This window comes from Cydia splendana, chromosome 8, assembly GCF_910591565.1.
Source record: "Cydia splendana chromosome 8, ilCydSple1.2, whole genome shotgun sequence".
NCBI lineage: Eukaryota > Metazoa > Arthropoda > Insecta > Lepidoptera > Tortricidae > Cydia > Cydia splendana.
The window spans coordinates 909,148-924,358 of record NC_085967.1 but is presented as its reverse complement, the minus strand read 5'-3'; the positions used below and the strand labels follow the sequence as shown (position 1 = coordinate 924,358).

The 15,211-nt window shown below is 43.4% G+C and overlaps 1 protein-coding gene across 1 annotated transcript in view; it reads left to right on the top strand.

Moving 5' to 3' along the window:
* Positions 1-15,211, top strand: part of LOC134792601 (intermembrane lipid transfer protein Vps13D) — a 68,150-nt gene that overhangs the window by 20,067 nt on the left and 32,872 nt on the right. The window contains exons 21-33 of the mRNA XM_063763832.1: positions 1,782-1,967; positions 2,143-2,311; positions 2,767-2,886; positions 2,988-3,147; positions 4,465-4,617; positions 5,005-5,148; positions 8,898-9,042; positions 9,715-9,851; positions 10,245-10,439; positions 10,672-10,869; positions 10,980-11,115; positions 13,745-14,030; positions 14,313-14,475. Of these exons, the coding sequence (XP_063619902.1) occupies positions 1,782-1,967; positions 2,143-2,311; positions 2,767-2,886; positions 2,988-3,147; positions 4,465-4,617; positions 5,005-5,148; positions 8,898-9,042; positions 9,715-9,851; positions 10,245-10,439; positions 10,672-10,869; positions 10,980-11,115; positions 13,745-14,030; positions 14,313-14,475 (2,192 nt within the window). The remainder of the gene's footprint in view (positions 1-1,781; positions 1,968-2,142; positions 2,312-2,766; positions 2,887-2,987; positions 3,148-4,464; positions 4,618-5,004; positions 5,149-8,897; positions 9,043-9,714; positions 9,852-10,244; positions 10,440-10,671; positions 10,870-10,979; positions 11,116-13,744; positions 14,031-14,312; positions 14,476-15,211) is intronic.

Sequence of the window (15,211 nt, the reverse complement as noted above, 5' to 3'; positions counted from 1 at the left end):
TAAAGGACCAAGGTGCGACCCCTGAGGTACTCCAGAGGGGATGGGGAGAAAACGAGATGTATAACCTTTTAAGGCCACAGCTTGGCTACGATTAGACAGATAAGATTTAATCCACCTCAGGAGGTCACCGTGTATACCGAGGTCGAGTAGTTTCATGATCAAATTATTATGATTAATTTTATCAAAACACTTCGAAAAATCGGTATACACGGCATCCACCTGGCTGCCAGAGGCTAACTTGTTAATAATAAAATCAGAAAAGGTAAGTAAATTCGTTTCAACACTTCTACCTTGGCAAAAACCATGTTGACTGGGCGCGTATGTTGGCAAAAAGCAGCTGCAATTTTGTTATAAACTATTTTTTCCAAGATTTTTGCGAAAATATTTAATTTACTAATTGGCCTATAGTTTGTCACTAGGTGAGCATCCCCGCTTTTGTAAATAGGCGTAATCAGAGCTTTTTTCCATACCATTGGGAAATGACCACCTGACAATGATATTTTATAAATCTGAGTTAGAGGTGCTGCTAACTCTTGGGCACACATAATAATGAAATAAGGATGGATCATGTCGGTACCACTACCCTTCCCAGCATTTACTCTCTTCAAAAACCCATAAACACAGTCCTCTGTGACATCTATACTACTAAGATCTATGAGTGAGTCTTCAGGTACAGGTAGGCAGTCGGGAGAAACGGAATGATCAGGAACAAAAACTGAGTTGAAAAAGTCATTGAAGTAATTACTTATAGTGAGACCATCCTTGGATGTATCATGAAGGTAACACATTTGATCGGGTACAAGATTACTTGGAAATTTAGATTTCATAAAAGACCAAAAATATGATGGATTACTGTGAATTTTGTCCTCGGTTAGCGAAATATATTTTTTATAACACTCAGTAGCCATCTTATGCTCCCTGGATCTTATAAGCGCGAACTCCGCTTTATCAAGGGGATTTCTATACTTTTTCCATCGCTTATGTACCGATAGTTTTTGTTTACGAGTTTACGAATCTTTATTAGTGATCTGGAAAACCATGGCGGGTACCCATTTTTCGAATTAACACATTTATGAGGAATATAATTTAATATAAGTCTATTTAAAACCGAATAAAAATAAGAGACAGATCCCTCAACATCCATATTTAGTAAGCATGACCAATCGGTTTCGCACAGTTCCTTACGGATAGAATTATAGTCGCCACGGCGGAAAACCGGCTTAGTTGTATGGTTAGGTTTCAGTTGAGGTAAATAATTTAACAAATTGAGAGCCAGAGATATATGCAACGCCTTATGCTGTGGATCCTCCGGCGTAAGCGGGGATGAACTAGCACTAACCTGACAACTTACGTTAGCCATAACGAGATCAAGCACTCGCCCATTTATATTATAACACGAATTAAATTGACATAATCCAGTCAAAGCGATAAAATCGGAAAGAACGATTGCAGTTGCGTCAACACTGGACTCCATAGTAAGACTATTTGAGTCTGGGCAGTTATTTGAGTTGAGTGTTACGTGGTTTTATCAACATAAGTACCTACATATATTACTTGACGATTTCAGGTATAACATATTATAGGTAGGTAACCCTTTGTGTTACGAGGAGCTACTGCCATAGGTACAGATGGAACGGGAAATTATTCACGAAAAATGCCTTTTATAATACGATTTCAGCAATCTGTAGTATTTAATTAAACTGAGGAAACGGGATGGGTCGTATCGCGCCGTAAAGATTCCTCAAAGCTTTCGTGCAGCGTAGTAACCTTTTTTTTTGCAGACGCGTCCCGCGTGGAAGTAGACGGGTCCCTCGGCGGCGTGCAGGTGGTGTCCCTGTGCGAGGGCGCGGGGCTGCACGCGCGCGTGCTGAGCGCCGGCCGCGCGCCCCAGCCCCAGCCCGAGCCCAACGCGCAGCCCGACCAGCGCGCGCTGCTCTTCACCATCACCCGGCGGGTCACGGCAGACGGTGAGGCTACATATCATGTATCATAGTCCACGTTGTAAATTACTTCAAGTATCACGCCCCGGCTTCTGCCGTTGCGGTTTCGATAAGTTTAAGCACACACTTCTCGCTATCTTTAATATTTTTACAAACAAACAGTTACAAACAAAGTTTACAAAAATGTATCTTTTTACAACAGGTGTGGAAGCCTCAGTGGCTCTACATGTCGCCAGCGTGTGGGTGACGCACTCCAGTGCCTTACTACGAGAGCTCCGCTCCTGCCTCACGGAGTTCAAGCAATACCTTGCTAATCTAGCTCGCTCGATCCGCGCCGCTGCCCACGACATGGCCGTAGGACTCGTGGCCAGGTAATACTAACATTTACTTAATTCAACCAAAGATACCACATAATAGATTGCGTACCTACAGAATTATTCCTGTCTGAAAGAGGAATGGAACCAGCTGTCTCTCCCTGGCAGGGAGTCCCTGCAATCGCGAACCAAGCGCACCTGGAAATTTGAGTGGTACCATCGCCCACAATGTTAACTGACAGATCGTAAACCTTATTACAAAAGACATAAAGTCCACCGATGGACAGTTAAGAGTGTTGCAGTTTGTACACCACTGTTAAAGATATTACTTTTTTACTCCAAACACGATCGCATTATACAGTTTGATCCGTTGGTAATTTTAGTAACGGCTTCTGATAATGTATGTTTGTATGTGTAAATACTTTATTTACTACACATTATTGTGAGACAGAAACCCTGAGTAATTCAGTAGCGGAGTCAAGTGCAAATATTATAAAAGGCGTTTGTTTCAGGGGTGACACGCTTTATACAAACCCGAAGATTTCAACATCAATGGAAGGTGTATCGCCGCGGCGTCGCACCACGAGTTTAGGTTACTCTATTGACGAGCCCGCCGAGGAAATCAATCTCACGTAAGACCATTAACTAAGTAGTGTTATCGAATTTGGAATTTGATACGAGATTTCTAAGATGTGCGAACGAAATTAATGTTTAAATTATATTTTTTTCGTAGAGTAAACATCGAACTGGAATCCCCAGTGGTGGTGGTGCCCCGTTCAGCGTTGTCGCCGCAAGTGTTCGTGGCCCACCTCGGCCGCATGAGCCTCGCCAACCGGCCGCGCGGGCACCGAGCCGCCTACCGCGTGCGCGTCACCGACATCTCGCTCGCGTCCGTGAGTACTAGTGTCCCCGCTGTGTATGTGTGTAATGTCCCCGCTAGTGCTGGTGGCCTACCGCGACCGCATGAGCCTCGCCAACCGGCCGCGCGGGCACCGAGCCGCCTACCGCGTGCGCGTCACCGACATATCGCTCGCGTCCGTGTGTACTAGTGTCCCCGCTGTGTATGTGTGTAATGTCCCCGCTAGTGCTGGTGGCCTACCGCGGCCGCATGAGCCTCGCCAACCGGCCGCGCGTGCACCGAGCCGCCTACCACGTGCGCGTCACCGACATCTCGCTCGCGTCCGTGAGTACTAGTGTCCCCGCTGTGTATGTGTGTAATGTCCCCGCTAGTGCTGGTGGCCTACCGCGGCCGCATGAGCCTCGCCAACCGGCCGCGCGGGCACCGAGCCGCCTACCGCGTGCGCGTCACTGACATCTCGCTCGCGTCCGTGAGTACTAGTGTCCCCGCTGTGTATGTGTGTAATGTCCCCGCTAGTGCTGGTGGCCTACCGCGGCCGCATGAGCCTCGCCAACCGGCCGCGCGGGCACCGAGCCGCCTACCGCGTGCGCGTCACCGACATCTCGCTCGCGTCCGTGAGTACTAGTGTCCCCGGTGTGTATGTGTGTAATGTCCCCGCTAGTGCTGGTGGCCTACCGCGGCCGCATGAGCCTCGCCAACCGGCCGCGCGGGCACCGAGCCGCCTACCGCGTGCGCGTCACCGACATCTCGCTCGCGACCGTGAGTACTAGTGTCCCCGGTGTGTATGTGTGTAATGTCCCCGCTAGTGCTGGTGGCCTACCGCGGCCGCATGAGCCTCGCCAACCGGCCGCGCGGGCACCGAGCCGCCTACCGCGTGCGCGTCACCGACATCTCGCTCGCGTCCGTGAGTACTAGTGTCCCCGCTGTGTATGTGTGTAATGTCCCCGCTAGTGCTGGTGGCCTACCGCGGCCGCATGAGCCTCGCCAACCGGCCGCGCGGGCACCGAGCCGCCTACCGCGTGCGCGTCACCGACATATCGCTCGCGTCCGTGAGTACTAGTGTCCCCGCTGTGTATGTGTGTAATGTCCCCGCTAGTGCTGGTGGCCCACCGCGGCCGCATGAGCCTCGCCAACCGGCCGCGCGGGCACAAACCGCCTACCGCGTGCGCGTCACCTACATCTCTTTCTGAGCCTAGTTAAGTAAAAAAATGCTGGTATTATATAAAAAGTTATCCAGCATGTCTGTCTGCTACCGACGCGCTTCAACATATATGTCAAGTTACGCTTGATTTATGAAAACATGCTTGATGTTTGTTCTTTTCATAATTAATATATTACATTTCTTCCCCAGGTGGACGTGAGCTCCAAACTAAAGCAGACAACACTGAGCGCTGAAAGCATGCCGTCCATCTACGACGCCAGTGGCGGCAAGCCTGTGTTACACAACACCGCGCTACAGCTAGCCGTGCATTATGGGCATCTCGAGCCGTACGCTGAGCCACAGGTACTTTTTAAATAATTTTACTAAAGTCCATTTGAATTTACGTTAGAGTTAACTCTAATGTAACGTTAACATAATTATGGTTTCTGTAGTGCAAGCATGCCCGAAAAATTTTATCATAGAACAGTGAGCTGCGAAATTGCAAGGAAAAATTATGAATGACTTCATTGATAAACTCACCATGCACTTTTACGACTGATGGTACATTGGTTTTTGATTCCGGGTCTTCTTCATCATGTCTGTAGATTGTGACCATCAGGAGTGCTGACTTTGACTAATGCTCTCCAAATATCGGTTTGAAATATATTTTTTCCAATGCATTGGCAAATAAAGAGCCCTGAACAATATTTTCGACCATAAAATACAATTTGATTTGTTTTTGTGTTGCAGTGCGAAGTGACCGGTCATGTGGTGGGCGGCCTCCACGTCTCGGCGCGTCGCGAACAATACGAGCAGCTGTTGGACACTATAAGATATCTCAGCGCCGCTGACGAGCAGGCACCCGCGCCTATGCCGACCCAACAGTACCATCAGGTATTTCCTAATGCACTTAAACAGTGTGAAATAAGAGTCAAATTCGGTTGTTACTGGGAGCAGCTATTAGATATCTCAGCGCTATCGACGAGCCCACACCTGCACCTATACCAACACAACTCTACCATCGGCTATGCAAGAATGCATCTTAACGAAAAGAAGTATGTTTCAAAATATAATTAATGCACCTTAACAGATAGCTTGGCCGCAAATCGGTCTAGGTACTTAGGGTCAGTTGCAACAAACCGTCTGTCACCGATAAAGCGTTCGTTAATTATATGGATAGATAGATAGATAGATAGATAGATAGATAGATAAATCATTTATTGCCACAACAAAGGTTATAAATTACAATTGGTTTTACACTCTTAAGCTACACTTAACCTAGACAATATAATTATGTATAAATAAGCTCAATTACTTACATCTACGTGAGTTATGTGACAATAGGACAGTCTCAGCTAATGTGCTGGAAGCCCCGCCATTACGGCGTGGTTTCAGCGCTGGTTTTCAGCCTGCCCGAAATTGAGGCGGTGACACAAGGCGACTGCTAGTACTAACTTATAATAATATTATTATTATATTTTATTTATTTATTTAATTTAATAGGATTAAAAAAATACTTAACCGAAACAAAAAGTACAGAGCAAATTTAAACAAAGGAGAATAATAAGTAGGTAATTATTTATGGACATTACTACATAATTAATAATGTTTATATAGGTAGGTACACTGAATATGGAGTATTAAAGTCAATTTGCCTTTTAAGCAACACGGTTTTCAATTTATCTTTAAACGAAATTTGGGACATGTTAAGTCGAAGAGGTGGGGGCAGGTTGTTCCATATTTTCGCTGCACTGACTTTAAATCCGCCTCTACATCCTTTAGTTTTGTGTTTAGGAATGACTGCCTTGTTTAATATTTTGCTACGTGTATTAAAATGATGTTGATCCTTTGCCCATGCAATTTTTTTAAATAGATATTCAGGTCTTTTTGTGTCTACAACTTTGTGCACGAGCGAAGCCATGTGCACTTCCCGTCGTAGGTTCATTTTTAGAATTCCCTTCTCGTTAAGGTAGGGCGTGATGTGCGCCCGACGAGGAACATTAAAACAAAACCTCACGCATGCGTTTTGCACACGCTGAATAGCTTGCGCAGTTTTATTTAGTATCCTGGTACCGTACACAGTGTCACAATAATTAAATTGTGAGGGAACTAAAGACTCGGCTAGCAAGACTCGAACCTTTTCGGATAGATATTCTCTAAGTCCGTATAAAACCTTAAGACGATAAAAAGATAAAGATAAAGATAAAGATAAAGATAAAAGATTTTTATTCGTGACGATCACAAAACATGTACGAACATGTATGTGATGAAGCGTTCCGTATCTTTCCGTTTACATGCTCTATATAACGCAGTTCGCCATCCATAATTAAACCGAGATTTCTGGCTGTGTGTGATACTTCGAGACGTTGCGAGTTGATTTCTAGAGTGGGTTGGAAATCAGTTATTTTCTGGCATTGATGTTTTGTTCCCAAAATGAGATATTTTGTTTTTGTAGGGTTGAGAATAAGATGGTTATTTAGTGCCCAGTTATAAATATTAGTCAGATCTTCGTTTGTCATTTCTACAGCTTTGAGAGTATCTTTAGGGTCAAAAGAGAAATAGAGCTGGGTGTCGTCGGCGTAAAGATGAAGTTTACAGTAGTTTAGACAGTTTTGTAGGTCAGTAGTAAAAAGGATAAACAGGATAGGACTCAAAATTGAGCCTTGGGGCGTGCCCTTTTCAATTAATTTCACTGAAGACTTTAGTTGATTCCCCATATCCGTTTCTGTCTCTACATATTGCCTACGCCCTGTCAGATATGAAGAGAACCAGTTACGTGCAGTTGGTGCGATTCCATAATACGTAATCTTTTCTAGAAGGAGTTCTATATTGACACAATCGAATGCTCTGGAGAAGTCCAGAAGCACAAGAATACTTGAATGCCTTTCCCTTCATCTGAAGCACTAATGATGTCCTCTGTTACATGAGCAAGCGCCGTGGCCGTGCCGTGCCCACTGCGGAAGCCTGACTGTACTTGCGGTAAAATGTTTTCCCGCTCCAAGTAACAGGTCAGTTGCGTGCACACGATTCGCTCCAGGATCTTAGACATAACTGGAAGGATGCTTATCGGTCTAAGATCCTTTAGGTCTTCAACTTTGGCACTCTTAGGCAATGGTTTAACTCTAGCCAATTTCCAAGCTTCAGGGAAAACGCAGGATTTTATCGAGTAATTTATTATGTACGTTATTACAGGTAATGTGACAGGCAATGTTTTTTTTTAACATATCAATGGTAATCGAATCATATCCCGACGCATTTGTTTTAATGCTGCTAATAAATTTCAAAACTTGATCCTCTGTGCATTCACTTATTTTAAATTCACATTGATTAAACTTATTTCGTCGAAAATAATCAAACGCTAATCTCTCACATCTCCCGTTGTTTGGTATGTTAAGAAAAAAATTGTTGATTTCGTCTGGGTTATTCAAATGGTGTGGTATATTAACTTGGCTACTCGTGCCTAACACGGAAGACCGTTTCAAATATTGCCACATTTTGTTGGGTCTTTTAATATTTTCATTAACATAATATCCAAAAAAGGCGCTTTTTTCCCATCCTATAGTTCTATTCACTAGATTACGCAAGCTTTTATAATAATCCATGTGAGAATCCAATTTAGTCTTTCTAGCTTTCGCCAAAGCTTTATCTCGCAAGGACATCATGAGCTTCAGATTGTCTGTAAGCCACGGCCGCGGTTTTTCACCCACTCGTATTTTATGCAGAGGAGCGTGTATATCATACAAGCTTACTAATAGACAGTTAAAGGTTTCGACCATCTCATTTACATCTCGGCAATTTTTGACTTCAGTCCAACAGATGGCTTTTAGATCTGACATAAATGTTGCTTCATCTATTTTACTCAAATCTCTGTAGTTAATATAACGGGGGTTTTTTTTAGGTTTTTTTATATTAAGTTCGGCAATAACTAGTGCGTGGTCACTAAGGGCTGGGTTGTGATTGACTTTGACGTTTTTACACAGTGACGGAGAATCTGTTATTACTAGGTCTAGCAGAGTGGCGCATTGATCTGTAATACGCGTAGGTTTCTCTACCAGTTGCTGTAGGTTCTGTTGAGATAGGAAACTCAATAGTTCCTGCGTGGAATTCCGACTACGTTGTAATACATCTACATTAAAATCGGTAAGTATAAAAATATGATTAATTGATTACAGTAGGCAAAGGTACTCACAGATTCGCTTAAGGAGTTGATTGCGCCGGCGACAGATAATCCTGATTCTGGCCTATAAACTGTTCCGACAGCGATTCGTAACCCTCCCAGTAATGAAACTTCTAGCCACATTTGTTCAAGCGACGACTCCGGGTGTGTTCGGACGCGGGCGCGCAGGCCGCGCCTCACATAGAATCCCACTCCGCCGCCTCTACGGCCACCGGGCCGCGGTGTGTGCTTGAATGTGTAGCCCGGGATGACAGGTGCAGTTTTCTCTTCGCCAGCTTTTAACCAGGTTTCGTTCAACACCAAAATATCTGGTTTTAGTCTTTCCATACAACACAGCAATTCATCCCTACTATATTTGTACGTGAGGTTTCATAGTTCACCACCGTGTGACGATGATCAGTTCGCTAACTGTGGTCGGTTTCCTCATTATGATTGTATCAATATCTCGGTTGTACCGTGTGTGCAGGAGTCGATGTCGGTGCGCGAGATGGAGCCGGCGGTGCCGACGCTGCGGCTGGACCCCGCGCTGCGCGCCGCCGTGCTCGCCGTGCCGCCGCCGCGCACCGCGCCGCCGCCAAGCCACTCAAGCGCGCAGCACGTGCCGCTCTCAGGTACACACACACACATAGATGTTGTATAGCCAGTGTACACCCAACATTACTGTTAAATCCCGCACTACCCGCTACGACAGTACACACATGCATACATGTAAGGTGCAGCGGGGCAATTTCGACTGCGGGGTAATTTCAACTAATCGAAATATCTTCCATGTTTTACATTATTAACTAGAGAGCCATTTACATCCAGATAGCGAAAAAGATGTGCTGTGTGTGTTGTGTGTGACTCTACTAGTTAATATTGTAAAACATGGAAGATATTTCGATTAGTTGAAACTATTCCGCAGTTGAAATTGCCTCACTGCACCATAGATATGTAGAAATAGCATCATTCGACACCTCCGGAAACCTTGAAAACGTTTCCCGTTACGAATTTTACGATAATACCTACTTATAATCGCCACCTGAATTCTAAACACGTGCTAAAAACATTTTATCCGCTTGAAAAATCCGGTAGATAGCCGGAGACAACGCAAGGCAGACAGTGAAATTTTAAATTCAATTCTCAATTACATTAGAAACACAGGAGTTTAGTGTTTACAGGGTAAGTTCACTAGATAGAAAACTCGCAAAGTTGTATACTTTCACCTCACCTTCAATCACTTGTACTTACTATAACGCGAGAAGATTGAAAACAAGTTAATTATGTGATATGACTGTTACCAGTGCATTTCGAGCTGTCATCATTCACTGTGGAGCTGCGTGCCGATCTCGGCCGCGGCGAGCGCAGTTTAGTACAACTGGCGTTCCGAGAGTTCGCTGTGCGCCTGCGACGACCACGCCCGCACGAATCTGACCTACACGTGAGTACATAAGCGTTACTTTACACTGTTCAAATATGAACCTGACTAACTACAAATCTAGAAGCGTCCAGAATCCGAAAGTCCATGGCGACTATACCAATTAATTCATTCATAATTTCTCTATCAGTTTCGCAGCTCACTGTACATAGAAATAGCATTTTTTTGTCACGGACAAATTGCCTCGACAGACTACAGGTCGCCCATATATTGCTAAAGGTACATTTCTCAAACGGGACTGTATATTTTGCGGTAATAGTGCTTGCAAAAAAATCATACTCGAAGGACTAATAAGTATATGCCGATGACTAAAATGCTCTTACTACTTTATGTAATTAAACACTTCTTTGAACTTGATATTAAATCCAATACTTATTCTATTTATTGTTTCTACAGGTATCCCTCCACTCCGTAACAATGGAGGACTTGACACAAGATCCGGAATCCAAGCACCGCATGCTGCTCGTGTCGCACGCGCCGCACGTGCCCGCCAAGGCCGTGTTCGTGTCCAAGTCGTGTCCGGACTTCGGCCGCGCGCCGCCCGCCGCGCGCACCATGTCGCTGCCGAGCGGCCTGAATGTAGACAGAGAGGTATCATCATAGATTACAGAATCCCTAAATGTTTGTAAATGTTTGTTTGTAAACTGGCGCTAAATTTAAAAAAATGTGGGCGAGGATGGTTTTTTTTTGTTATTCCCCAACAGGAATGGTTACTGGTGGTCAGACTAGAAAAGTAGGCTTATTTTAGATTCAATCCATTCTTTGTTTCACTCCAAATCGTAGGCAAAAATATATAAAATTTCATGACGTTGTTTCTATGCAGTATCACCGCACCAAACGTGACAGTAAATGCGGCCCGACCCCGCCCTGCTCGCCAGAGCTCGGTGTCACAGTTGAGACGGAGACAGCGGACGCTGAAGCGGAGGCGGACGCGGAAGAGGGTGCGGGCGACGGGCTTGTCAACGTGACCGTGCGGATACGAGACCCGCAGCATCAGAACTTTCACGATCTGTATAATCGGGTATGTGGAATATTATGTAGAGAATAAAATGTGCTTTCCCGAACAATACTTTGATTCATATCAATTACTGTCCTTGCTGTAACGATCCTTATTTCGTCTCGTTCCCACAGGTATCTCGTCATACTCGAGTCCGCTTCAACTGCCTAAAGCTAGTAGTGAGCATCGACAGCTGGGTGGCGGTGTTGGACTTCTTTGGAGTGGCCGGGGAAGACGCGGACGAATTATCGGAGCCTCAGCCTAGTGCAGGTGACTTTAGACTCTATAGTAATGGTTATAAGGTTAATTCTATGTTAGAACGGTATCGACCGGTGCTTATACTATTTTGGCGTGGCTGCGAAGATTGAATTTCCCGAGCTTCAGTCAGAGCAGGAGAGTTTCAACTCTATTGTAAGGCATATAAGGTTTATTTTATTTAGCTTAGTGGTGACTGGGTGTTCCCTGTGCGGGATTTATTACGGGTGGATGAAAAGGGAGATGAATAATAGTGCAGGTGAGTTGTGGCTTTGATTTTCAGAGTAGCCGGAGTATCTGCCTGAGTATTAGTTGAGTGCAGCCAATTAGAGACTTTATAGAAATTACAACTAGTGGCTCTGTGAGCTGTAGACCTCGCGAGCTGAGCTTAAAACTGAGTAAATGTATGGCTTCGTCGTTTAGAAGAATTTAGAGAATCTAATTTGACAATTAAAACCTTAACTATCGAACCTGCTTACAAAATTCGGGAACAGATGGACATACGAAACAATTTTTGGCTAACAGGCCAATTCAAACGTACACTGATATCAGAATGACGTCTAACTGATGTCATTTAGTAATCGTGCATTTCGCTGGTTCTTGTCCGTACATGTATTGGCGCAAGCGAGACGCACGATGACTACTAAATAACATGATAAAAATATCATTCCGATGTCAGTGTACGGTCGGTGCCCCAACTTAAGTATCCACGTCGCCATACTAATTGTATAGAAAAGTGGATAGAGTTAGACAAAGAAAAGTCTGCAGAGATTTTGACAGCACACGCAGTGCCAATGTTATTTGTGCCAGTGTCAAAATCTCTGCAGACTTTTCTTGGTCTAACTCTACTTATGTTAGAGAACCAACATTACCTTTTAATTAGCCTGTAAACTGCAACTGAGAAGCTTCGTGCGCGTTTGGTTTGCCAGTCTTTTCAGTCTTTGTTCCTCCTCGAGTCGCAATAGAAGGAGTTTCATGCTTTTAATTTTAGTCGAGTAAGAATTTTAATATCTAACTAATCTAAATTCTAAAGAGAATAGATTGTATAGGGGACGTGCATGAACTATAGGGGGCAGCACAGGAGCCGTCAGATCTTTGGCGCGAAGCGTAGATGTGTAGTTTATGATTCCGATGTAGCCCACAAGATGGCAGAACCTACTATGCACAAGAAAACGTACCTACGAGAACGGTTGATGGTAGAACTTGCTTTGGCAATGTACATGTTTCCGATTCAGACCACAAGATGGCAGACCCTCCAACGCGCACGGTCTATAGTAGAGGGTTATTGTCGTACTAAATTTTGTAGTCACTGTAAATCAGTGCTGTAAATTTACTGCCATCTTTCGATACAGGATTAAAATGAAAATGAATAAAAAATATCAATAAATGTATATATGTATGGATAAATGATTTTTTTTATTTTTAGAACGCCATATGATTTTGACCCATGTTCGTTTACTGATATGAGTAAAAATTGTTAAATATAAAATGGTGTCGCCATCTAGACGAGCATAGAGGCCAAAGGTATGGCGCCGTATATTCAAGAATCAAATTTTCTTTAAAGCGCAAAAAGCCATCATCTCTTGCAAAAATTAAACGAATACGCTTAGCCCACGCTTGATAAATAAAAAATACGACTTTTTAATTTTTTAAAAATAAAATAATAAAATAAAAAACAACAATTGATACGAAATTTAAGTATAAAAAAATACAAAAAGATGTGTAGCAGCATACAATTACTGGGGATGGAACCAGGGATCTCCCGATGCAAACAAAAAAAGCGAACGTTTGCAAAATGCGCCATGATAGTTCTTACTAAAGCTTACGAAATTTAGCTACTCATTCTCAAGTAAAAACGAAATATCTAAATACCGCCAAAACCAGCGATACAAATTTTCTGAATTTTTGGACATTTAATCTATAAACATATATCAAAAAGAAAAAACTCTTATGATATCGATACGATTATTTGTTTAAGCGCTAGGTATCACGACTCCGCCATTTTTAAAAATTTCCAAAAACCGGATTGACAAAAAAAAATTATTTAGTCATAGAATCTGGTCACAAAATTTCATGAGAATCGGTTAAGAATTGCGACCTGTAGAGGAGAACATCCGGAAATACAAAACTACATATCTAAATACCGCCGAAACCAGCGATAATTTTTTTCTGCATTTTTTGCTATTAACTCTGTAAACATGTCTCAAAAAGAAAAAACTCTTATGATATCGATACGACTATTTGTTTAGGCGACAGGTATCACGACTCCGCCATTTATAAAAATTTCCAAAAACCGGATTGACAAAAAAATTTTATTTAGTCATAGAATCTGGTCACAAAATTTCATGAGAATCAGTTAAGAATTGCGACCTGTAGAGGAGAACATCCGGACATACGAAAGCAAATTGCTCGAGTCAAAACGTAGACCTTCGCTACGCTTCGGTCAATAAGGTTGATTATGTCGTAGACTCTTCGGAGTGGCTAAAGAGAAAGATGAACTACCCGAGACAGCCACGAGTTGCGGCTCTGTAATGTGCCTACTGCTAACAAGGTTTATTCTAGTTTGCCGTTTTGGCTGTGCAAATTATTATTCAAATTTGATATGTATTTTTCAATTACTCAAGTGACATTTTATTCCCTCCAGAAACCAGCGTATCCTCATCCGAACAATCACCCGAAGAAGGCTCAACGCAAACCGAAATGTCCATCCGCTCTTTAAGCGTGGTCCTAGTGGGCGCGCGTGGGGAAGTGTGCTCGGCGCGCGCTGTCCGGCTGCGCGCCGACGCGCAGGCGCACGCCGCCGCGCACACGCGGTCCTTACGCGTCGCTGTGGGCGGGTTGCACTTGGCGGACCTGACGCCGCGCGCGCCGCTGTGGAGGGATAGGCTGAGGACGCATGGAGATAAAGCCCTCGAAATACTGTATACGAGGTGCGTTTACTTTTACTGATTATTTGTTTACTAGGTAAATGCTATTTCGTCGGGTGACCAGCAAAGTCACTAACTAACACCATTTGAAATTATTGGACAATAAACCGTGTTACAAAGTGTAATAAAGTGCATTGTTACTTTAATTTTTTTATAGTACTTAGTGACTTTTGCTTGTCACCCGACGATTTGATGTTTGCCCAAATGAAATTATGGGAAAATTATAAGGGCAGTGATAAACCTCTTTTTTTTTAACTCTATTGCACAAAATACTCATGTCTACAGACTCAGCGCCACAGAAGCGGCGGAAGCCGGCTACGAAACGTCCCTCACCGTAGCCCTCGGTCCAGCCACATACGTTCACACAAAACGCTTCATACACGAGCTGTATGCGTTCGCGCACGACTTCAGACAGCTGCGGCGCGTCATCGTGCAAGCGAGGCAGAAGGTATGGTACCAATGTCGTCCTTATGCCCTAAGGCCTAGATCAAGCGTCGGCAATTCGCGGACCGCAACACTTATTCAAAATAACTTTTGTGACTTTTTGAGATTCCTAAGACTTGTGATTTCTACTGGGGTTGGCTCTTCTTCAAAAGTTTACCATTAACGGCTCATGACATCGCAATTCGGGGAAGCACCGCACTGCTCTTGAAGGCACAGTAAGGTCCAGCGCGGTCTAGCATTCGACGCGTCAGCTATAACTGTGTCAAAATAATCTGTCCAATGAGACAATAAAAACTAAATACACAGAAAAATCTATTGAAAAAACTTCGATGCACAGATTTTTAAAATGGCACGCGTAGCCGTTTGTGTAGATAACATTTATTTATTTCGTAATAAAAAATTACAACATATTGTTTTGTAAGTGTTTTTATATTTTACTTTTATATTCATATTTTAAATAACCTAACTTAAGACGAAAAATAAATAAAGAAAATTACAACATCAATTATTCCGAATTGTCTGATCGCATGCTTAACTATAAAGGTGAAGTACCTCACCGTATGCATCATTGTAAATAATTGTATTAGACGAACGGTGAAACTGACGAACCATGATATTGACGAACTGAGAAATGGACGAACGGAGACCGACTAGACGAACGGAGAATCGGACGAATGGTGTAGAATTGATCTAAATCTATTTTTCAATATAACACATAACATATGTAACAATATGATGCG